The sequence below is a fragment of the Mauremys reevesii genome, linkage group 25 (assembly GCF_016161935.1).
Source record: "Mauremys reevesii isolate NIE-2019 linkage group 25, ASM1616193v1, whole genome shotgun sequence".
Taxonomy (NCBI): Eukaryota; Metazoa; Chordata; order Testudines; family Geoemydidae; genus Mauremys; species Mauremys reevesii.
The window spans coordinates 7,977,848-8,002,910 of record NC_052647.1 but is presented as its reverse complement, the minus strand read 5'-3'; the positions used below and the strand labels follow the sequence as shown (position 1 = coordinate 8,002,910).

The window sequence follows — 25,063 nt, the reverse complement described above, 5'->3', positions numbered from 1 at the left end:
GCCTGGTGCCCGCAAGAGAGTCGGCCATGTCACAGGCAGGCTGAGATCCATCTCGCTTTTGAGAGCCAGCTGCCCTGTGACACCCCCTCTCTGCCCCCAGGACTGAAAAAGGGCAGTAATCCCATTAAACTCACCTTCTTCTTCCTCCCTCCCTGTAGCTGCTGGCTCAGCCTGGACAGAGGCTTTCATTGGAGCTTCCTGGGACCAGTCTGTGCCATAATCCTGGTGGGTACCTCACAGAACCACAGGGCCCCATTCTCCTCTCACCTCTGCGACCCCATTGATTTCAGTGAAGCAGGGAGGGGAATGTGGCCCATAAAACACAAGGAAAGACCCAGTTAGGTCCCACCTGGCTCATCTGCTGTGGTCAGTCCCAGGATTAGTCCCTGTGCAGTATCCCCAGGCCTGCAGCCATTACTTGGGCACAGCTCCCAGGGACGTCAACAGGAGTTTTGCCAAGTGAAGACAGAAGAGTTTGGTCTAGTCAAGTTAATGACCCAAGGAACGAGGAAGGGAGAGGGCTCCACTCTGCAGTGTTTTTTGTAGGGGGGGAAACAAATGTCCCTACATATTCCCCTGGGGAAGTTGGGGGGTGGGGAATTGTTCTCTGCCTCAGCTGGAGTCACCAGTCCCAGATGTTATGTTTTACAGGAAATATTTCCCACTCTTCCCATAGATAAATATAATGTTCTTTGCCTTGACCCTGTGGATCCTGAGAAACAAACTCTCCTCCCTCAATGCAGATGTGTCCACTGTCAAAGACCACAGGTGAGAAGGCAACAAAACAATCCTGGAGGGTCAGATGCCTTGGTTTGGAAGGTCGTTGGCACCAGAAGGGAGTGAGGGATTGCAGGAGGGGAACAGCATATCTAGGATCCATGGGAATGAATTCCCAGTTTGTTTGCATTGAGAGTAACCCTGTCCCACATAGGAAAGCAGGGGACAGTAGCTCCACCCCACCCTGCTCAGATCCTCCTGACCCAATTGCTCTCCATAGGGTTATTGTAACAGGATCTCTCCATCTGCCTTTATCCAGGTTACTGACCTTTAAAGCCATCGCCCAGCTCTTCATTCTGGGCTGCACATGGATCCTTGGTCTCCTCCAAGTCGGCCCAGCAGCCGCGGTCATGGCGTATTTATTCACCATCGTCAACAGCCTGCAGGGAGCCTTCATCTTCCTGGTGCACTGTCTCCTCAATCGCCAGGTAACGCCCACGGCCTGTCAGCGCCCACCCAGCACCTTCACCGGCCTCGCGGTGGCCATGTCTGATCTTCTCAGTGTTAGTTACATAGTGCAGTGACCGTGTCCCTCACTCTCCAGGTGAGAGAGGAGTTCAGGAGATGGATCAAGGGATTCCGAATGTTCAGTATGAAATCTCAGACATACGATCTGTCCCTGTCTGCTGTCCCCACCACCAGCACCAAGACGGTAAGAGGTCCTCTGCTCTGTTCCAGTACCCACCTGGGAAACAGTCATCTCTAGCTGGGTCTCATTACTGCTGGAAAGGTGCAAAGCAGTTCCCTGTGCTGAGTTCCTAGACAGAGTAGGGTGCCAGCTGGGAAAGTGATTACAAGTGTCAGTGAGAGTCGGTCACTATCGAGGGGTATCCTAGATGTCTGAGGCACCAGAACAGAATGTCCTGTCCTGGCACCTCCGCGTTCCCTTCCCTTGGCTCTCCTGAGAGCTCCAGGGGTCACTCACTGTGGACTAGGCAGGCATTGGCTCTTGCAGTGTAGTGATCTGAATATATCATATTGTTCCCTAGGATTGTCAGTGCAGACGGATTATCTCCGATGAGCACTCAGCACCGTGAAGAATTTTCTTTGGCTCCATTATCCCTGTGGGTCAGGATCCAGGGGCTCTGTGCGTCACCTCCCAGATTCAACACACTGGTTTGCACATTACACTCTTAGTGGCTTTGGAACCTACTGTCATTTTTCTGCTTTTCTTGCCAGGACTAACCTTTCTCCCAGGTGGAGGCGGCAGCAACCCAATCCGGGTTCAATACCTAGGGGGTTCCAATACAAATCAGAACCAGCTGGAGCTCTCACCCAGTAATCTGGGAAAACTTCACACCACCCCAGGTGCCTCCGAGTAGCAATACATCCCCTCTCAGAAGCACTGAGTCTCTGTATAACAAAGAGAACTTTTAATAAAAAGGAGAAAGGAATCTGGCATTAATCTGAGAAACCTCCCAACCACTATTTGAAAGCTTGTGACCATGAGTAAGGCTAAGATATTTTTAGTAAAAATCTCTGACAAGTCGCGGGAAATAAACAAAAATTCACGATTGCCTGTGACCCGTCCTGACTTTCTCTAAAAAGATACTGACAAAACAGGGAGGCAGGTTCAGCTCAGAGCCACTGCTGCTGGCAGTCCGGGGTCCCCCACCACCATGGCAGTGAGTGGGAGCTTCGACGGGCTCCATGCCACCTGTGAGAAGTGGAAGCTCTATGGTCCCCCACTTCCCATGGGGGATGGGATGCTGTGGGGTACCCTCACCCCCCACGGCAGCTGAGAGCTCCCCGGAGTCTCCCCTCTTCCTGGCATGGCTGGGCAACTGCAGAGGGTCCTCCGTCAACCACCATGGGGGAGTCGGGGATGCTTGGTGATGGAGACAGCCTTCTCCCTGCCGCCGCTGCACCCTACGTAGCCCCTTTCCAAGGTGTCAAGAAGATCAGCACCGCGGCTGAGCCCGTGGGAGAAGACAGGCCCCGGCAGTGGAGCCTTGCCAGGTAGGGCCCAGCGCAGGCATCTGGGAGCTCCCTGCCCCCCTTGTCAGTTCTAGGGTGGGGATTACTGGGGGGAAGAGCTAATTGGAGGGGAAAGGCCTCCTGTCTGTGACATAATCATAGCCTTAGCCATGAACAAAATCCTACCCCAGAATATATTGGGCAGTGTCCTTTGCCTCAGTTTCTCCCCTTGCAGTGTGAAAGTCCAACAAATTCTCCTTTAACGTCCCTTTGCCTTTTCCCTCCCCTGCACCCCACTCACAGTTGCTGCCCTTGGTCGGCGAAGGCCCAGAGTTCAGAGCATTCATGTGAATTAAACTCCTGCTGGAGGGATGGGAGGTGGGGAGATGCCATCGAGAAATGCCTCGGCTGCTGCTGCCACCACCACGTAGACAACTGAGGTCTGGTCTGAACTACAGACCTATATCGGTGTAACTGTCACTCAGGGGGTGAAAAATCCACACACACCCGCCCCCTGTGTGACATAGTTATACCAGCCTGACCCCCTGTGTAGACACCTGTCATAGGTCTCAACCCCACTTAGAGCTGTTGGGTTCCAATATGGGGACCTGCATGGACTCCCCTAAACTAAAATCCTAGTTTAGATCTGGTAAAAGCTGCCACCACCCAATAATGTACGTGTATTGGGACACAGTCCTTCCCCAAAATCCTTGGGGATCCCAAGAGCCCCAAATCCATGGAGTTCTTACACCCAGGAGAAATAAACCATCCCCCCCTTGCTTCCTCCCCCCTCCCTTTTCCTAGGAGAGATACCGGGATTCAACTACAGAGGGATGCCTCCCTCCTCCCCTTTCCCTGAGACTTCACCCAAGGAAAGATCAACCAAGTCCTTAACAGAAAAGATTTATTAAAGAATAAAAAGAAAGTAACTGTCTCTGTAATACCAAGATGGAACAATACACAGGGTCTAAACTTATCAATCTCTGGAGAGAATCCCCCCTCCTTTCTTTCTCAGTAAAAGCAATAACAGTACAGAATTAAAGAAATTCTATATCAAAACACAGAATTGCAAATACAGAAATAAAAGTATAAGAATACTAGTTCTTTGCTAATACTCACTAGCTTGAATAGAAGAATTTATTGCAGAAACCTGGGAGGACTTGATTAAGATGTCTGGACTCCCTTAACTCCCAAGAGAGACTCTCTAACACAAAGAACAGAAAAAAAAAACTTCCCTCCACAGAGATTTGAAAATCTCTTGTCCCTGATTGGTCCTCTGGTCAGTGTTCACAGGTACTGCTTGTTAACCCTTTACAGGTAGAAAAAAACCTTAACCCTTAACTAACTGTTTATGACACGCCCCCCAAATCGCCAACAGTGGGAACCACTGGCGGTGATTTCCTCCTAGAACTGTAAAATAAACAGATTAATAAAACACATGCAGTATTACATATACTACTAAGCATGTAAACATGTCAAGAACACTTTTTAACCACTTGATTCTGGGAAACTTTCACGAGAGAGTGCATCAGCAACTTTGTTGGAAGCTCCTGAAATGTGTTGAATTTCAAAATCAAAGTCTTGGAGAGCAAAACTCCATCGGAGAAGTTTTTTGTTGTTTCCCTTGTTAGTATGAAGCCACTTTAGCGCAGCATGGTCAGTTTGTAGCTGGAACCGCCGTCCCCAAACGTATGGGCGTAGCTTTTCCAGGGCATACACAATGGCATAACATTCTTTCTCACTGATGGACCAGTGGCTTTCCCTCTCAGACAGTTTCTTGCTGAGAAACACGACAGGATGGAAGTTGTGATCCGGTCCTTCCTGCATTAGAACTGCTCCTACCCCACGTTCAGATGCATCGGTGGTTACTAGGAAGGGTTTGTCAAAGTCCAGGGCCCTTAACACAGGGTCAGACATGAGCATCACCTTAAGCTGGGTAAAGGCTTTCTGACACTCATCAGTCCACTTAACTGCATTTGGCTGTGTTTTTCTGGTCAGATCAGTTAGTGGGGCAGCGATTTGGCTGTAGTGTGGTACAAATCGCCTGTAATATCCGGCCAAGCCTAAGAAGGATTGGACCTGTTTCTTTGACCGTGGGACAGGCCACTGTTGGATAGCCTCCACCTTGGCCTGTAGGGGGTTAATGGTTCCTCGACCCACCTGGTGCCCTAGGTAGGTCACTCTGTTTTGGCCTATTTGACACTTTTTGGCCTTAACAGTTAGTCCTGCCCACCTGATGCGCTCAAAGACCGTTTCCAGATGTTCTAGGTGTTTGGGCCATGAATCAGAAAAAATGGCCACATCATTGAGGTATGCAACTGCACATTCTCCCAATCCTGCTAGTAGACCATCTACCAGCCTTTGGAAGGTGGCAGGTGCATTCCGCAGTCCGAACGGAAGCACATTCAATTCATACACCCCTGCATGGGTGATGAAGGCAGATTTTTCTTTGGCGGGTTCATCTAGTGGTACTTGCCAGTACCCCTTGGTTAAATCTAATGTAGAGATGTACTGGGCACGTCCCAGTTTCTCCATTAGCTCATCGGTGCGTGGCATTGGGTAGTTGTCAGGGCGAGTAACAGCATTAAGCTTTCGGTAGTCCACGCAAAAGCGTATTTCCCCATCTGGTTTGGGAACTAGAACCACTGGAGATGCCCATGCACTGGTAGAGGGGCGGATGATACCCATCTCCAGCATGTTTTCAATCTCCCATTTAATAGCAACTTGGGCATGAGGTGACACCCGGTAGGGTGGGGTTCTAATCGGGTGAGCATTACCTGTGTCAATGGTGTGGTATGTTTGCTCAGTCCGTCCTGGGGTGGCTGAGAACAAAGGGCCGAAGTGAGTGCACAGTTCCTTGATCTGTTGCCGCTGTAGACGTTCCAGGGTTGTGGAGAGGGTTACCTCTTCCACACCGCCATTTCTTTTTCCTTCGTAGTAGACACCTTCAGGCCACTCAGCGTCATCTCCTCCCTGGGCTGTAAACTGACAGACCTGTAATTCTCTGGGGTAAAAGGGCTTTAGAGAGTTAACATGGTATACTTTAGGCTTTAGAGAGGAATTAGGAAATGCTATGAGGTAGTTAATAGCTCCCAGGCGCTCCTGGACCGTGAATGGTCCTTCCCAGGACGCTTCCATCTTATGGGCCTGTTGCGCCTTCAAGACCATGGCCTGGTCTCCTACCCTGAAGGAACGCTCTCTGGTATGTCTATCATACCAGACCTTTTGCTCCGCTTGAGCATCCTTTAGGTTCTCTTTAGCAAGGGCCAAAGAGTGTCGGAGGGTGTTTTGTAGGTTGCTTACAAAGTCCAGTATGTTAGTTCCTGGAGAAGGTGTAAACCCCTCCCATTGTTGCTTCACCAACTGTAATGGCCCCTTAACCTCATGGCCATACACAAGCTCGAATGGTGAGAATCCTAAACTGGGATGTGGTACAGCCCTGTAGGCAGCAGCAACTGCTGCAACACTAGATCCCAATCATTGGAGTGTTCATTTACGAATTTACGGATCATGGCTCCCAAAGTTCCATTAAACCTCTCCACCAGGCCATTGGTTTGGTGGTGGTACGGGGTGGCAACCAAATGATGCACCCCATGAGCTTCCCACAGGTCTTTCATGGTCCCTGATAGGAAATTTGTTCCCGAATCTGTAAGAATGTCGGAGGGCCAACCTACCCTGGTAAAAATGTCAGTTAAGGCCTGGCACACAGTTTTAGCTCTGGTGTTGCCTAGAGCTACTGCTTCCGGCCATCTGGTAGCAAAGTCCACAAAAGTCAGTATGTACTGCTTTCCTCTGGGGGTCTTCTTTGGGAAAGGACCCATAATATCCACAGCTACTCGCTGAAATGGGACCTCAATTATGGGAAGTGGCTGGAGAGGGGCCTTGACCTGGTCTTGGGGTTTTCCTACCTTTTGGCATACCTCACAAGACCGGACATAATTGGCAACCGCCTTGCCCATCCCCTCCCAGTTGAAGGACTTCGCCAACCTGTCCTTGCTTCTGTTCACCCCAGAATGGCCACTGGGATGATCATGGGCAAAGCTTAAGAGCTTTTCCCGGTACTTAGTTGGAACCACCAACCGTTTGTGAGGATGCTGGCCTTCCTGGTGTCCACCAGAAAGAAGCTCCTTATATAAAAGTCCTTGTTCTACAACAAACCGGGATCGGTTAGAAGAGCTGAGTGGCGGTGGGTTGCTCCATGCCGCCGCCCAAGCTTTTTTAAGGCTGTCATCGGCTTTCTGCTCAGTCTGGAACTGTTCCCTTGAGGCTGGAGACACCAGTTACTCCGTAGACTGTGGACTTGGGCTGGGTCCCTCTGGAAGCAATGTAGGTGATGAGGTTGTTTCCGATGACTGTGAACCGCTCTCCGCTGGTGCACTAGGTGATATTTCAGGCTCTGGCTGAGCCTCTTGGGTAGAGTTGTCTGCTGCTTCTGCCAGTTCAGGCCCGTTGGCGCCCTCTGGCGTTGGATTTGCAAGCACTGGTGTCAGTGCTGGTGCTGGTTTTGCCGTTGGTTGCTCTTCCAGTTCCGGTCCTGGGACTGGATGTATTATGGCTGAGGTAGTTGTTGGCATGAGATCCGGTTCCACCACCTCTGTCTGGGTCTTTGGTAACACAGACGGGGTCCTGGTGGATGGCTCTGGAACAGGGATGGGAGTGCCTGCTCGTTTCGCCTGGCTGCGGGTGACCACTCCCCCCCTCTTGGCCAGCTGCACATGGTTGGCCAAGTCTTGCCCCAGTAGCATGGGGATGGAATAATTGTCATAGACAGCAAAAGTCCACTGTCCTGACCAGCCCTTGTACTGGACAGGCAATTCAGCTGTAGGTAAGGTTACAGATTTTGACTATGTAGCAGGGTGGACCCTGCTCCTGCTGTGAGGGGTTTAAAAGCAGCCTGGCAGGGCTTGAGAGCGGTGGCTCTAAAAGCTGGGCTGATTGAGGAAGTGGCTGCAGCTGGGGCCACGCTCCAAACTGAGCCACAGGCCTTATAAAAAAGTCCAGGGAAGCCAGAAGAACAGAGAGTCTCTCTCTGCCTTCAGAGAGAGAAGGGCCTAGCTGCAGGGAGCTAGAGACTGGGTACCTGAGTGAAGCAGAGCTGGGGAAAGGCTGGGGAGCTCCAGCCTAGAAAGCCCCAGGCTGTGGCCTAGCAGTGGGCCAACAGGTACTGGGGGTTGCAGAGGCAGCCCAGGGGTAGGCCAAGGCAGCAGGTCCAAACCCCTTTGCCTGTGATGAGTAGGCTGATGCTGCAGTCTGCCCCAGGGTGTGGGGCTAGACAATGACTGACAGTAGCCAATACTGAGGCAAGGTGGGGATAGAGGGTGGGGGTTCCCTGAGAGGGGAGACCCTGAGAGAAAGGGGTTACTGCCAGGGGGCAGCACCCCACATAAAAGGGCACCGGGGTCCAGGGAGGGATTCGGGGCCAGAGAACAGGCGGATCACTGGCCTGCAGAGGGCGCTCCATTGCCTGGAACAAGCTAATTCCCAGAGTCATCAGCAGGAGGCGCCGCGGGGGTGAGTCCAACCCTCTACACGTGGTGGAGAATGTGGGTATAGCGGTCTGCCCCTGATACAAGGGGCCAGAGCAAGGACTGTGGACTATTGCCTGGACTTTAAGACTTGACAGACTGAAAAAATGAAGAGAGACTACTACTGGAGAGCCTGTGTGGCCTGGCTCGCCAAGCAGCAAGCACGGCTGCTTCAGCTGCTGCGGGGGCGGGCACATGGACCTCAATGGGGGCCAGGCACTTTGGGCTGGAGGCCAGTGCCAGGGCCGAAAGACTGTTTCACCTGTGGGCGACGGGGACATTTGAGAAGGGTGTGCCCCTACTGGGTTGGGACAGAGAGGCCCCACCCAGACAAGGCTCCCCCTGTGAAAGTAACAGGGGGGCCCTCAACTTGTTGGGCTTGTGGGGAGCAGGGACACCTAAGGAGAGAGTGCCCCTACAGAGCTCCCAAGGCCCAGGCCAGCCCTGAAGGAAGGGCTAGGGCCCACACAACCAGGACTGGGGCTGTGGCAGGGGGAAGGCGCCGAGGGTGCTTCCACTGCCACACCAAGGGCCACATAAAGAGGCATTGCCCCCTGAGACAGAAACGGGGAGTGCCTGAAACCAAGGCTCGGTCTGGGACTAGCCACCAGGAAGGGGTAGTCCAGACCGAGGCCCGTAAGGAGAAAGGGGCTGGGGCAGAGAGGCCCCACCTAAAAAAGGGAACCCACATAGTGGGCAGGAGGGCCGATGTGGGAACCCAAACAGAAATGGGGACCCACATAGGACTAGGGAGGTCTACAGTGGAAACCCAGACAATGAGAGAAGCAAGCAGGCTGCTCCAAACACTGGAGAGCCTGCAGCAGGAGAGGGATGTCCTGAGGGCCCAGATGAGGAGAAAGCTGGGCAGATAGGACAACAACACCCCGCCTGCTTCCCCCCGGTGGAGGGGTTCTTGAGGTGGGGTGTGTGTAGCAGGGTAGACCCTGCTCCTGCTGTGAGGGGTTTAAAAGCAGCCTGGCAGGGCTTGAGAGCGGTGGCTCTAAAAGCTGGGCTGATTGAGGAAGTGGCTGCAGCTGGGGCCACGCTCCAAACTGAGCCACAGGCCTTATAAAAAAGGCCAGAGAAGCCAGAAGGCCAGAGAGTCTCTCTCTGCCTTCAGAGAGAGAAGGGCCTAGCTGCAGGGAGCTAGAGACTGGGTACCTGAGTGAAGCAGAGCTGGGGAAAGGCTGGGGAGCTCCAGCCTAGAAAGCCCCAGGCTGTGGCCTAGCAGTGGGCCAACAGGTACTGGGGGTTGCAGAGGCAGCCCAGGGGTAGGTCAAGGCAGCAGGTCCAAACCCCTTTGCCTGTGATGAGTAGGCTGATATTGCAGTCTGCCCCAGAGTGTGGGGCTAGACAATGACTGGCAGTAGCCAATACTGAGGCAAGGTGGGGATAGAGGGTGGGGGTTCCCTGAGAGGGGAGACCCTGAGAGAAAGGGCACTGGGGTCCAGGGAGGGACTCGGGGCCAGAGAACAGGCGGATCACTGGCCTGCAGAGGGCGCTCCATGCTGGAAACCAAGCTAATTCCCTGGAGTCACCAGCAGGAGGCGCCGCAGGGGTGAGTCCAACCCGTTACAGACATGCATGGAGAAATTGTGATTTTGACCTCTGGGTTGATGAATTTCGGGTCCACTAAGGACTGGTGGATAACTGACACGCTCGCTGCGGTGTCTCTCCACGCAGTAATCTTCTTCCCGTCCACTCTCAAGGTTTCCCTGCGGTTCGGGGGTATTTGAGAGAGATCTGGGCCTAGGGATCCTTGGTGGGATGCTAGGGTAATGGACTGTACTCAATTTGGGTTCTTGGGGCATTTGGCCTTTATATGTCCCAGTTCATTACATTTAAAACATCGCCCAGCTGACGGGTCACTGGTCCGAGGTGGATTACTGGAGACTGGTGAGGTAGAAGAATAGGTAGTTTGCGGCTGTCCTTGGGTTGTGGGTGTGGGCTTGATTGGCCCTCAATGGTAGGGTTTAGTGTCGGTGTGTACCCTGTGGGATTCGCTCCCCTTGACAGTAGCTGTCGTGGTTTCTGCCACTGCCATCCATTTGGCTCCAATCTCCCCTGCCTCAGTGAGTTTTTGGTTTTCCATCTTGTATGTAGCATCTAATGTTCTCAGAAACACCATCCAAGAATTGCTCCATCAGTATCAGGAGGTTTAGTTTGTCCATGGTGTTAACATTGGCTCCTGACAACCAGGAAAAATACTGCTTTTCAAGATAGTAGGCGTGTTTTGGAAATGACACCTCTGGTTTCCATTTCTGGGCTCTGAAACGCTGACAGGCGTGATCAGGGGTTATGCCCATTCTGTATCTAGCCTTGGTTAGGAACAGTTTATAGTCCATTTTGTCCTTAGGCATTTCAGCTGCCACCTGTGATAAGTCTCCGCAGAGCTGTGACCTCAGCTCTACCATGTACTGGTTTTCAGGGATGCTGTACCCAATGCAGGCCCTTTCAAAGTTTTCTAAGAAGGCCTCAATGTCATCACCTGTCCTGTAGGTGGGAAATTTCTTGGGATGGGGAACAGTGGCTGGAGAAGGGTTGTTGGGTTGGGCTGGAACAGGTGGAGTAGCCCTTGCTATTTCCAGGTCTTTGTCTTTTAACTCCATTTGTCTCCTGTGCTCAGCCTCTTTGGCTAGTTGGTCTGCCTGTTTGGCTTCCATCTGTCTCTTGTGGTTAGCTTCCTCCCTCCGGTGGGTAGCTTCCTCCCTCTCCTTTTCTGCCTTAACTAGGTCTATTTGCAACCTAGCAAGTTCCAGTTTGTCAACTGTATCATTGCCACTCATGTGTGTGCCTTCTGGTGCTGGCCACATCCCTCTGCAGTCAGGGAATTTTCTGTGTGGCTTGCTGGTGTTGCTTTCTGGTGCTGGCCACACCCCTCTGCAGTCAGGGAATGTACTGTGTTGCTTGTTTCAGTTTCTAACCCTCTCTATCATTGACTAAACAAAGAGAAATCAAATGTATTGTTTTGCAAATTGTGTTCTGCGGGAGTGACTGTTCACAGCCACTGACTATGCTTTTGACGGAGAAAGAAAAAAAAATTTCCCCCTCCACCCAAGAGCAAGACAAACTGGTTAACCAGTGTCTCTTGCCCTTGCTAAGTAGCTCTCAGCATGGGGTCTCCTGTAACAAAGCCTTGCCAGAAAACCCTCATTCCCTCCAGCCAACGTAGCTGAAAAATCCTTCTAACCCTGAAAAACTGCTTTAAACCCCCTTTGGTAGAAAAGCCTTGCCTCTGTATGGCTCTCAGGTTCGTCACCGCTACCAACCATGTCATAGGTCTCACCCCCACTTAGAGCTGTTGGGTTCCAATATGGGGACCTGCATGGACTCCCCTAAACTAAAATCTTAGTTTAGATCTGGTAAAAGCTGCCACCACCCAATAATGTACGTGTATTGGGACACAGTCCTTCCCCAAAATCCTTGGGGACCCCAAGAGCCCCAAATCCATGGAGTTCTTACACCCAGGAGAAATAAACCATTCCCCCCTGCTTCCTCCCCCCCTCCCTTTTCCTAGGAGAGATACCGGGACTCAACTACAGAGGGATGCCTTCCTCCTCCCCTTTCCCTGAGACTTCACCCAAGGAAAGATCAACCAAGTCCTTAACAGAAAAGATTTATTAAAGAATAAAAAGAAAGTAACTGTCTCTGTAATACCAAGATGGAACAATACACAGGGTCTAAACTTATCAATCTCTGGAGAGAATCCCCCCTCCTTTCTTTCTCAGTAAAAGCAATAACAGTACAGAATTAAAGAAATTCTATAGCAAAACACAGAATTGCAAATACAGGAATAAAAGTATAAGAATACTAGTTCTTTGCTAATACTCACTAGCTTGAATAGAAGAATTTATTGCAGAAACCTGGGAGGACTTGATTAAGATGTCTGGACTCCCTTAACTCCCAAGAGAGACTCTCTAACACAAAGAACAGAAAAAAAAACTTCCCTCCACAGAGATTTGAAAATCTCTTGTCCCTGATTGGTCCTCTGGTCAGGTGTTCACAGGTACTGCTTTCTAACCCTTTACAGGTAGAAAAAAAACCTTAACCCTTAACTAACTGTTTATGATAACACCGCTGTGACATTCTATACTGTACGTGCCCGGGAGGGCTGGACAGAATGCTGAGTAGGGAGAGCTCAAGGAAAGCTTTGTGGGGCTGCAAGAGGGCAGGTGACAGGATGATGGGGGCAATCCATGGAGACATACATGCAGCTAGGTAGATGGCTGTTGCCACTGGCTCAGCCGTCCGGCCTGCAGAGGGGTTCAGATCTGGAAGATGGGTCGGACGCTCCATGCTTCCCTGGGACACACGGTTGTCTCAGTTTTCCTCTGCTGTTCCGTCGGGAGCCCTGAGATTTGCAGGAAAGTGGAGGGGGGAACCAATTCTGAGACCTCCCCTTCTGCAAAGCTGGGAGGAGACCAGGATGACATCACTGCTGAAGCAACAAGCTAGCCTGTGCCCTGTGCAATGTAATTTTATCCACCTGACCTCCTGTGTAGACACCGCTGTGTTGGCAGTAGAGCTTCTCCCATCGACTCAGCTACCGCCTCTCGGGGAGGTGGATTAACTACACCGATGGGAGAAGCTGTCTCCTGTCAGCTTAGAGCATCTCCATTAAAGCGCCAAAGCAGCACAGTTGCCTCGGTGCAGCTGTATGGATGCAGCGTGTTAAGTGTAGACGTGCCCTGAGTCTCAGCGGCTAGACCTGGTTCTCAGTGATTTCAGCTCCAGTGACCACTGAACAAACCAAACACTCTCCAGTGTGTCTAATCAGCTCTGTCTTTACACAGTGGGGAGGGAGATGGTCAAATCGCCTCTAGGACTCTTTAGGCAGAGCCCATGCCCCCGCATACAGACACTTGTCCCCACCCTCTTTCTCTCTCACTCTCAGGGGATTTGGCATCCCTACCCCCCTGCTTAGTGAGTGAGCGTCACTCAGGGCAGGTGAAGCACCGTTCTGCTGCCCTTTCCTCACACAATCAGGGTGACAACCTGCCATTCCCCTGCACTCCCTACTAAAGTGATTTGTAACCCAACACCTGCCAAAAGGGGGCACTTTGGCAAAGCAGTTCCCTCTGCTGAGTTCCTAGGCACAGTAGGGTGCTTAGGCAAACACAGTCTGCTCCTGGAGTCTGTTGCCCCAGCTCATCACTCCACGTAAGAAGGGAGCTCAGTCTGACCCCACTTACACAGCAATGAAGAACGTGGAGGGAAAGCAGAGCCTTGTGTGTCTGAAACACCTCCCTGCTCCCGCCCTGCTCCAGACACTGCAGCCTTCACATGGGAGAGGAAGCTGCTGGTTCATTACAAACAGCTGACTGCTGCTCCTCGAGGTGAGAGAAGGGAGCAGGCTCTGTCTTTCCTGGGCGTGGGAAGCCCTGTTGGAACCACCCCCAGCAGCTGGAATATTCCATAGAAAAATCAGGCGTAACCCCATTGAATTCAGTAGAGTTACTCCTGCCCTGCACCCAGGTAACTGAGAGCAGTAGCTGGCCCACCTCAGCCCCACACTGGTGTCCCGCAGCTCTGACTCGTCTCCCAAAGCCCTGGGAAGTGGCCAGTCTCCAATCTTAAGGGTGGATGCTCAGGGGAAGGAATAACCAACGTCCTAGTCAGGAACCCAGAGGGGGATCGTCCCTAGGACATTACAAGGCCTTATGGTTGAGGAGATACCAAGAGCCTTTCAGATCCAGAGCAGCAGCTGACCCCTTGTTGAGGAGAGGGGCCAGACCAGCCTGTGTTGGACCTGCACCCTAGGACTACCTACCTCTTCTGTAGCTCATTTCCTCAGAAGGTCTCAATGTCCTTTACAAAGGAGACCATTATCCGTATCCCCATGTTACATAAAGTTCCTGGGAAGCAAGTGGCAAGTTTTGGAATTGAAGGACCGGGAAGAACAGTCCCTGGGGATTGTTAGATGGTGTTGGCAGACTCTCCACATCCGAGTCTGGTGACATGGAGCTGAGCTGCATCCACACTACAAAACATTTGGGCTCTGACTTGCATTACAGTGGGACTTTGGCTCCAACCCACCGCCTAGCAGGCTCTGCAAATCTCATTAAAACTAACTTCTGTGTGGACATTGCTTCTCTCCGCCCAGTGAGAACCCTGTATAATCATTTGTAATTAATTATTTTGCAGGGTCTCTGAGCCTAATAAGCAAAGTGACTCTGCCAGCGCTGTGTGTAATAAACCCTGCTGCTTGACTCTACATGGTGTCCATTGCTGTTCCTTCAGCGACAGGGCATGGATCACTTGACGGATAACTGGTCTGTTCATTCCCTCTGGAGCACCTGGCAGTGGCCACTGTCGGCAGACAGGATACTGGGCTAGATGGACCTTTGGTCTGACCCAGAATGGCCATTTTTATGTTTGTTTGTTCTTATGTTCTCTGCAGGTTAATGATTAGCATTGCACTCAGACTGTAAATGGGCACCAGTTGTGAACCATCCAGTCCTTCATTCACACATGACAAACTCAAGTGAGATAAATATCTCTCCCCCCATCCAGTACCTGGTGTAATTGGATTGCCCTAAACTCCGTCTGGCATCTGAGGAGTATTGTACCACTATCTTCTTACAGATCCCCATACACCCTCTCTTGCCCTATCTGCCTAGCCCACAACAGTGGCAAACCAGTATGAACTAAACCAGTTGTGCACCCCACCCCGTGGGGACCCTTTGTAAATATCCAGATTAATTTTTCAATATGTAAAAATATTGTTCTTATAAATATGTCCTTGTTTGTATTTGTATGTATTCCAAATAAATAGAGGCCTACCCTTGTGCCAGGGCCGATTCCATCACAGTGGCTAAAAAATGTTAAAAAAAAATTATTCCCCGGTTTGATCTACCCTTCTCTATCAACAGTAACCAAGGCACCCATTTCACAGACCTGATCATGCAACGGGTGTGCAAGGCCCTTAATGTCACCCAACACCAGGCACTAATAAAATGTGTCAGGTCTCTTTATACACAGGTAAAAAAGGCACTACTCAAGGATCCTAAGCAACCCTGGCATTCGCTGGAACCAGAAGACTGGGTCTACATAAAGGTCCATCAGCGAAAGACCGCCCTGGCCCTGCTCTGGAAAGGCCCGTAGCAAGTCCTGTTAACTACCAACACCGCTGTAATGTGCCAAAAACTAACTGCCTGGACCCATGCTTCACACTGCTAAAAGGTTCCTCTGCCACGAGATGTCTCTCCAGTTAATAAGCGGGCTATCACTCCTTTTGGTGCTGCTGTTCCTTCTGGACAGCAGAAGAAAAGGACAAAGTAAAGCACTAGTAACTTCTCCCTTGTCTGCTAACAGAGCTACTATGCATTTAAATTTTACTAAAAGACCCAAATCATTACAGGGTGATGTGCTAGTAACCTCTCCCCTGTATAATGCTAAACCATGACTGTTCCAGAAAAGAAGGAACACTCGCACTGTTAAACCCCCCAAGGTCCATTAATTCCTGAAAACAAAGGACATTAAAAATTGGCCCTCTAAAAGCTATAAATTCACACTACCCTTATCCAGCTTCCAAATCACCTCTGCATACCCTAATTTCTCAAAAGGTGAAGCCCTTAGGTTAGGACAGCAAAAGGCCTAGGTTTCCTCTCACAAAAAAAAAAGAGGAACGTGGCCAAACACTTATGGAATGGTGCCAACAGCGCAGCTGCAATTTGTAATAGTTATAAAGCCCAACAATATAAAAAAATTAGGACAATTAAAAAAGGCCACAGGTCTTATTACTAAAGCACAGTTAACGCAGGTGCAGGCTGACCTTAGTAAATTGTGTGTTATTTCTACCCTTAGTTCAATAACCCAAAAACTGATGATAACTATGGTGCTAAATATCACTAAGGCTAAAAAGGCATTGCAGTGGAATCTGGCATGTTCAAAAATTCAGGATTTCCTGAATAACCAGCTAATGGCCATTCAAAGTAATCTTAAACATCAAACTTGGCCCACTGCCCTTACAGATGCTTCAGAAGTATCATCTAATCTATGGCCCTAAAAACATACTTTAAAATGTTCTGGGTAAAAGTGCAGACATTCACAATGCTCCTTCTGAGTATACGAACCCATTGGAGAGGTGTAGGCTCCCGCATACCAAATCCTGCTGGGTCTGTGGGAAGGATGCATGTGGGATTAGGTAATTCACCAAAACATTAAAAAAATTAAACTACCAATATGCCTAACCAATTTATAGTCAATGCTCCTAAAATAACACCCAATATTTGAAAAAAATAGAAAGTCAAATAAACACTCTGGCTGTTAAAACCCACACAGCTTCAATGTGTATGTAAACTAACACCCAGGAAAGTTGTCACTGGTCATGTGTATCAGAGTGAGCACCCACTCTGGTCCTGGAGGGATTAGAAAAGCCCTGTAGAGGGCTGGGGCTGGGCAAAGTAAAACCCTGGCTGATTGGGGGAAGTGGCTGCAGCTGGGGCCACGCCCCAAACTAAGCAACTGGGCCTTATAAGAAGGCCAGGGAAGCCAGAGGGAGCAGTCTCTCTCTGACTGGAGAGGGAAACAGGCCTGGCTGCTAGGGAACTCACCCAGGGGACTTTGAGTGAGGCAGGGCTGGGGAAAGGCCTTAGGAGCTGGGAAGCCCCAGGCTAGTAACTCCTCAGGCTACAGGGCCTAGTTCTAGGCCTCCTAGGTAGTGGGTTTGCAGGGGGGCAGCCAGAGGGTGGGTAAAGGCAGCCTGTCCAAACCTCTTGTTGCCTGTGATAATTGGCTGATACACTGCAGTCTGCCCCAGGGTGTGGGGGCTAAACAGAGACTGTCAGTAGCCATGACTGAGGTGATGTGGGGATAGGGGGTGGGGAAAGACAGTAAGACTATGGGGTACTGCAGGAGGTGGAACCCTGGGATAAGGGCAGCGGAATCCTGGGAGGGACACAGGGGCCAATGACAAGTGGATCACTGGCCTGCAGAGGGTGCTCCTGGGTCAAAGAGCTAATTCCCAAGGATGACCAGCAGGAGGCGCCGCAGGGGTGAGTCCATGCCTGGTACATCATGATAACATCTGCTGGTAAGGTATGGAACAAGGAACTACCCTAGCAGAATACCTGCTTTTCCAAGCAAATAACTGTGTATATGTTAAGGGCACCACTTAAAAAAACACACATTTCAACCTCACCCTCTGCTGCAGGTGGTAATATTATTTATTGGCCTGCAAATAAAATTTTACAATCAGCACTTAAGTTCTAATACCTTTTTAATTGAACAGCCTTGGTACCTAATTGGTTCCAAAATTTGCTTTTACACCTACTAAAGGTCCAAAAAATTTCTAAATTACAAAAAGAAATCATATGCTCTAAAATATATATCAAATTAAAAAGCATGCTTTCCACATGGCCTATAAACTGTCTACTTTATGTACTAAGTATAATGTATTGTGTTTATTAACTAAAGCTATATAACAACCCCATCATATTATTACAATGAAAATGTTCATGCTTTTATTATTTTTGTTTGCCGAGAATTTTGTGGTTGTTGTAGTAGTAAAGAATGTAATAATCCTAGCACCTTCCATGTTCATACTAACCTGGCCAGTTCAAGGAAGCGGGTGGCGTTAATAACTGTTGACAATAACCTTTGGGCAAAAAAAGGGAGGAAATTAACAGGCTTATAAGTATGGAAGTTTAGGCCAAGGTGGTGCCAAAAAGGCACCAAATGGGGAATTGAAAAGGAAAATTGAGTAAGCCTAAAACATTGGTCAAGATAACAGTGTATGTGGTCATAGGGAAGAAAGGGGGGGTGAGGAAAATTACTAACAAGACACAATTGCAACAGCAAATCTTGAAAAATATACGCTTTTGTGCTAACTGCAAAAGAACAACCTGTTCATCAACAGAAAAGCTTGTGCTTCTGTATTCCTAATGAAGGGCTATTTTTCTGTTTTAAAAAAAATTACTAAAAAAGTGTTTAACTAATTGTAGTTTTAAGCTATATAAGCTTTTGTTTCATTATTTGGAAAAGCTGCCTAACTGGGCTCTCCCTGCATGCTTATAATATAGTGGACCTCAGGCTGTTCTAGTCCAAACACAACAGTTATTTTTCCACAACAAATGTAAAATGCTGACTCCTTACAGAAGCTGTCACCTCCTGCCCATGGGGAAGGACTATTGAATCCAAATGGGCCATTGTGAGACATCACAATGCAAAGGCTTTGTTAATGACCCCATCCCACCCATGGAGAGGCTCCATGCAAAAGTGCTCAATCCATCAGCTTAAATTGTGGAAGAAGGAAATAAAACTAGATGACAAGAAACTTTCTCATCTCTCTCTCTCTCGCTCTCTTTGCTGTTTGGAGTCTCACAGGGCTGGTGCTAGAAAACAGGAGCTGAGATCCCCTGGGTCAACCTGGGTTAGCCCTAAAGACATTCAGTGCTGAGAGGTTACTACAACTCTGTCACCTTTTAGACCCACAGAGTGTAACTCATTTGCATACGCAGGCTGCCTGCTTTCACTCTCGTTTCATTTGCCTAGTTAATAAACCTTTAGTTAGTTTATTACAGGATTGGCTACAAGCGTTGTCTTTGGTGTGAGATCTAAGCTACAGATTGACCTGGGATATGACCTTCTAGTCTGATCTCCTGCACAACGCAGGCCACAGAATCTCACCCACCCACTCCTGTAACAAACCCCTGACCTATGTCTGAGCTACTGAAGTCCTCAACTTGTGGCTTAAAACTTTAAGGTGCAGAGAATCCTCCAGCAAGTGATCAGTGCCCCATGCTGCAGAGGAAGGCAAAAAAAACACAATGCCTCTGCCAATTTGCCCTGGAGGAAAATTCCTTTCTGACCCCAAATATGTTAATCTGCTAAACCCTGAGCATGTGGGCAAGACTCACCAGCCAGACAGAATTATCTGCAGGGTGGGATCTGAGTTACTATCTAGTGTCCAATCACAGACAATCGGGCATATTTACTGCTATTAGTCAAAGATCAATTAATTGCCAAAATTAGGCCATCCCATCATACCATCCCTTCCATAAACTTATCCATAAATAGAGGCTAGACACACCATCCCTGCCCATCCTGATTAATAGTCACTGATGGACCTATCATCCATGAATTTATCCAGTTCTTTTTTGAGCCCTGTTATAGTCTTGACCTTCATAACATCCTCTGGCAAGGAGTTCCACAGGTTGACTGTGTGTGTGTGTGGGGGGGGAGAAATACTTCCTTTTGTTTGTTTTAAATTAGATGACCCCTAGTTCTTGAGTTATGAGGAGTAAACAACATTTGTTTACTTTCTTTATACCACTCATGATTTTATTGACCTCTATCATGTCCACCCTTAGTTGCCTCTTTTCCAAGCTGAAAAGTCCCAGTCTTATTAATCTCTCCTCATATGGAAGCTGTTCCATACCCCTAATCACTTTTGTTGCCCTTTTCTGAACCTTTTCCAATTTCAATGCATCTTTTTTGAGATGGGATGACCACATCTGCACACAGTATTCAAGATATGGGCATACCATGGATTTATATAGAGGCAATATGATATTCTCTGTCTTATTATCTATCCCTTTTGTAATGATTCCCAACATTCTGTTCACTTTTTTGATTGCTGCTGGACACTGAGTAGATGTTTTCAGAGAACTATCCACAATGACTCCAAGATCTTTCTTGAGTGGTATCAACTAATTTAGACTCCAACATTTTATATGTATAGTTGAGATTGTTTTCCAATGTGCATTACCTTGCATTTATCAACACTGAATTTCATCTGCCATTTTGTTGCCCAGTTTTGTGAGATCCCTCTGAAACTCTTCAGTCTGCTTTGGACTTAACTATCTTGAATAATTTTGTATCATCTGCAAATTTTGTCGCCTTACTGTTTACCCCTCTTCCCCACTCTGACCTCTGAGGTACAGATGTGGGGACTCACATGAAAGACCCCCCCTAAGCCTATTTTTACCAGCTTAGGTTAAAAGCTTTCCCAAGGCACAAACTCCACCTTGCCTTGAACAGTATGCTGCCACCACCAAGTGATTTAGACAAACAATCAGTGAAAGGACCACTTGGAGTCCTATTCCCCCAAACCCTGCACCCCTTTTCCTGGAGAAGGCTTGAGAATAAAACCTCACCAATTGGTACAGGTGAACACAGACCCAAATCTTTGGATTTTAAGAGCAATGAAAAATCAATTGGGTTCTTAGAACAATTTTAATTAAAGAAAAGGTAAAAGAATCACCTCTGTAAAATCAGGATGGTAAGTATTTTACAGAATAATAAAAGATTCAAACACACAGAGGATTCCCCTCTAGGCAAAACTTTAAATTTACAAAAACAGGGATAAACCTCCCACTTAGCACAGGAAAAATTCACAAGCTAAAACAAAAGAGAACCTAACACATTTCTTTGCTATTACTTACTATTTCTGCAATATTAGATGCTTAGTTTAGATATGGCTTAGGAAGATGTACAAAAAACTTTCTCCCACAGATTTTTAAAGTATCTTCTCTTATTGGTCCTTTTAGTCAGGTGTCACCCAGGTTATCTGAGTTTCTTAACCCTTTACAGGTAAAAGAGGGATTTTATGCTACCCTTAGCTATATGTTTATGACACTCCTTTTTCCAGACAATTTATGAATATGTTGAATAGGACTGCTGGGCCCAGTACAGACCCCTGGGGGACATCACTATTTACCTCCCCACATTCTGAAAACTGACCATTTATTCCTACTGTTTGTTTCGTATCATTTAACCAGTTACTGATCCATAAGAGGACCTTTCCTCTTATCCCATGACAGCTTACTTAGCTTAAGAGCCTTTAGCAAGAGACCTTGTCAAAGGCTTTCTGAAAATCCAAGTACACTCTATCCACTAGATCCCCCTTCTCCTCATGCTTGTTGACCCCTTCAAAGAATTCTAATAGGTTGGTGAAGCATGATTTCCCTTTAGGAAAAACCATGTTGAGTCTTCACTAACAAATTATGTTCATCTATGTGTCTGACAATTTTTTGTTCTTTACTATAGTTTCACCCAGTTTGCCAGGTACTGGAGTTACGCTTACCAGCCTCTAATTGCCAGGATCATCTCTGGAGCCCTTTTTGAAATTGGCCTCACATTAGTTATCCTCCAGTCATTTGGTACAGAAGCTGATTTAAATGGGAGGTTACAAATTACAGTTAATCATTCGGCAATTTCACATTTGAGTTCCTTCAGAACTCTTGGGTGAATACCATCTGGTGCTGGTGATTTATTACTGTTTAATTTATCAATATGTTTCAAAATTTCCTTCAATGACAACTCAATCTGGGACAGTTCCTCAGATTTGTCACCTAATAGAATGTCTCACATTTGGGAATCTCCCTCACATCCTCAGCCGTGAAAACTGAAGCAAAGAATTCATTCAGTTTCTCTGCAATGACTTTATCATCTTTAAGTGCTCGTTTTGTGTATCGATCATCCAGTGGCCCAACTGGTTGCCTGCTTCTGATGTACTTAAAAAAAAGTTTGGCTTTTACTTTGAGTCTTTGGCTAGCTGGTCTTCAAATTCTTTTTCGGCCTTCCTAATTATAGTTTTACACTTCACTTGCCAGAGTTTATGCACCTTTCTATTTTCCTTAATAGGATTAACTTCCACCTTTTAAAAGATGCCTTTTTGCCTCTGTCATAAATATACGGGGAAGAGTAGCAACCTTTATGTATGCAGTAGCATAAAATCCCTCCTTGGCAGCTGCACTGAATCACCTTACCTGTAAGAGGTTAAGCAGTTCAAATAACCTAGCTGGCACATGACCAGAAGGACCAACAAGGAAAGAAAATATTTTCCAATCTGGGGGGAAAGGATTTGCTTGTTCTCTTTTGTTGTTCTCTCTCTGGATGGAGAGAGAAGCCAAGAAGGTAAAACATCTCCTAAAAATATACCTGGAATAATCCATCTAAAATCATAAACTGTAAGTAGGGCAAGGAAATGCATTACATTATCTTTTTTTGTTTTGGCTTGTGAATTTTCCTATGCTATAGAGGTAGTTTTATTCCTGTTTTTGTAACTGTAAAGCTAAACACAGAGGGGAATCCTGTGTTTAAAATCTTTTTATTACCCTGTAAAGTTACCTTCCATCCTGATTTTTGCAGGTGTGATTCTTTTATTTTTTTCATTATAAATAAAGTTCTTTTAAGAACCTGATTGATTTCAGTGTCCTGAAGACAAAGGGCCTGGTCTGTGCTCACATTGCTAAGGCAACTGGTTGATATATTATTCTCAAGCCTCCCAAGGAAAGGAGGTGAAGGGGCTTGGTGGGATATTTTGGGGGGAGAGGGATTTCAAATGACCCATCCCCAAATTTTTGTGTAAATCACTTGATGGTGGCAGCAATACAGTCCAAGGACAAGGAAAGGAATTTGTGCCTTGGGGAAGTTTTAATCTAAGCTGGTGGAGTATAAGCTTAGGGGGTCTTTCATGCAGGTCCCCACATCTGTACCCCTGAGTTCAGAGTTGGGGTGGGGGGATGCTAACAGCCTCTCACTGCTTCTTTTACTTCATTTTTAGCTATGTTGGCTCTTTTCTGGTTCTCTTACTGTGTTCTTTAATTTGGGGTATATATTTAAATTGAGCTTCTATTAAGGTGCAGCTTGTAGAGATTTCACTTTTGGTGTTGTACCTTTAATTTCTCTTAACTAACTTCCTCATTTTTGTGTAATTCCCTTTTCTGAAATTTAATGCTCCTATGGTGGGCTGCTGTGCCATTCCTCCTCTCCCAGGGATATTAAATTTCATTATATTATGGTCACTATTACCAGTGGTTCAGCTATAGTCACCTCTTCGACCAGATCATGTCCTCCACTTAGGACTAAATCAAGAATTGCCTCTCCTCTTGTGGGTTCCAGGACTAGCTGCTCCAAGAAACAGTCACTTAAGTTATTAAGAAATTTAAACTCTACATCCTATCCTCAGGTGACATGTACCCAGTCAATGCGCTAGTGGAAATCCCCCATTATTACTGAAGTTTTTTTATTGTTATAGCCTCTCTAATCTCCCTGAGCATTTCACAGTCACTATCACCATCCTGGTCAGGTGGTCGGTCGTATATCCCTATTATATTATTAGTAGGGCATGGAATTACTATCCATAGAGATTCCATCAGACACTTTCGTTCATTTAAGATTTTTACTTCATTTGACTCAATGCTTTCTATTGTCACTCCCCCACCAGCACGACCTGTTCTGTCCGTGATGCCAACTCTGCCCACATATTTACACCAGCAACACCATCACAGGACCTAACCAGACCACTCACAACAAGACCGGTTCATTCACCCGCATGGCCACCAATGTAATATACGCCATCATGTGCCAGCACTGCCCCTCTGCTATGTACATTGGCCAAACTGGATAATCGCTACGTAAAAGGATTAATGAATACAAGCCAGATATTAGGAATGGCAATATACAAAAACCTGTAGAACACTTCAACCTCCCTGGCCACACAATAGCAGATTTAAAGGTAGCCATCCTGCAGCAAAAAAAGTTCAGGACCAGACTCTAAAGAGAAACTGCTGAACTTCAGTTCATTTGCAAATTTGACACCATCAGCTCAGGATTAAAGAAAGACTGTGAGTGGCTTGCCAACTATAAAAGCAGTTTCTCTTCCCTTGCTTTTCATACCTCAACTGCTAGAAGAGGGCCTCATCCTCCCTGAATGAACTGACTTCGTTATCTCCAGACTGATTCTTGCCTGCATATTTATACCTGCCTCTGGAAGTTTCCACCACATGCGTCTGACCAAGTGGGTATTCACCCACAAAAGCTCATGCTCCAATACATCTGTTAGTCTATAAGGTGCTACAGGACTCTTTGTTTTTTACAGATCCAGACTAACACGGCTACCCCTCTGATACTTCTCTGGAAATCTGTCCACTCTGGGCCAGATCCACCATCCTCCCACTCCACTTGGAGCCAGGGGGCTTCAGGGCTCTTCCGCACTGTTGGAGGGGGAAGTTTGGGTCTCCCCCCAAGTTCCATTGATTACCCCCATATCCCCTCCTGCCAATCTGGCTGTCTCTCCCTGGGGATTGTGCATCCCCAGCAGGGGGAATAGTGGTGTGGGGGGGAGGTACCTGGCTCAGTATGGCAGCCTCTAGTGGTAGAATACCAAATATTACATTTTAAACCCGTCTTGGGCATTGCTCTTGTTGCTGGGGTCACTGGCGGGGCTGGGTTATATTTCCTGGTGCAGGAGCCGTGCTGTTCTGTGTCTGTACTGAACACAGGCTCACATCACAACAGTATATAGGCTCTAACTTCCAGTGGATTTGGGGCACAGTGTATAATCCTGTGTCAAGGCTGAATCCCCACTCTGGCACTTCTAGTGCAGAAGGTGGGGGCCCACAAGGATTTTAAAAATTAATATTTGCCACTCCAGGTTTGCATTATACTCCCAAAGTTTCAGCTTTTCTCTGATCTTGGCTTGGTAAATGCTGCCACCACCCAACTGCAAAAAAAAAAAAACAACAACAAAACCCTTTGAACCCAGGAAGGAGCACTTGGAAATTCCTCTCTGTGGGGTGTACACACACACACACACCCCCTCTGAGAAAGAAAACAAAGGAAATTAGCTGTGGCTGCCAGCTAAACAAACAACACACACAAACCTCTTAGGACACCAAAAATCCAATCCTGTTCCTAAAAAATGTAAATTTTATTAAAAGCAAAAAGAAAGAAAATACACCTGAAACTTAGGCTTTTTCTAGATTTTAAAAGAGCAATTCCACAAATCAAGCACCCAAAATAGCTATCTTGGGGGTTCAGCTTACAGGTTACAAGGTAACAAAACAATCTGGGGTTAGCACAGAGCAGATCCAGAAGCCAAATTAAAATAAATAAAT

At 47.6% G+C, this 25,063-nt stretch overlaps 2 protein-coding genes across 2 annotated transcripts in view; one reads left to right on the top strand and one right to left on the bottom strand.

Annotated features, from left to right (window-relative positions):
- The window catches only part of LOC120391375 (adhesion G protein-coupled receptor E3-like), a 326,462-nt gene that overhangs the window by 144,949 nt on the left and 156,450 nt on the right, over nucleotides 1-25,063 (top strand). Inside the window, exon 17 of the mRNA XM_039515002.1 lies at nucleotides 1,037-1,205. Coding sequence (XP_039370936.1) covers nucleotides 1,037-1,205 — 169 coding nt within the window. The remainder of the gene's footprint in view (nucleotides 1-1,036; nucleotides 1,206-25,063) is intronic.
- LOC120391415 (A.superbus venom factor 1-like) overlaps nucleotides 1-25,063 on the bottom strand; it is a 176,260-nt gene that overhangs the window by 145,134 nt on the left and 6,063 nt on the right. The window lies entirely within an intron of this gene.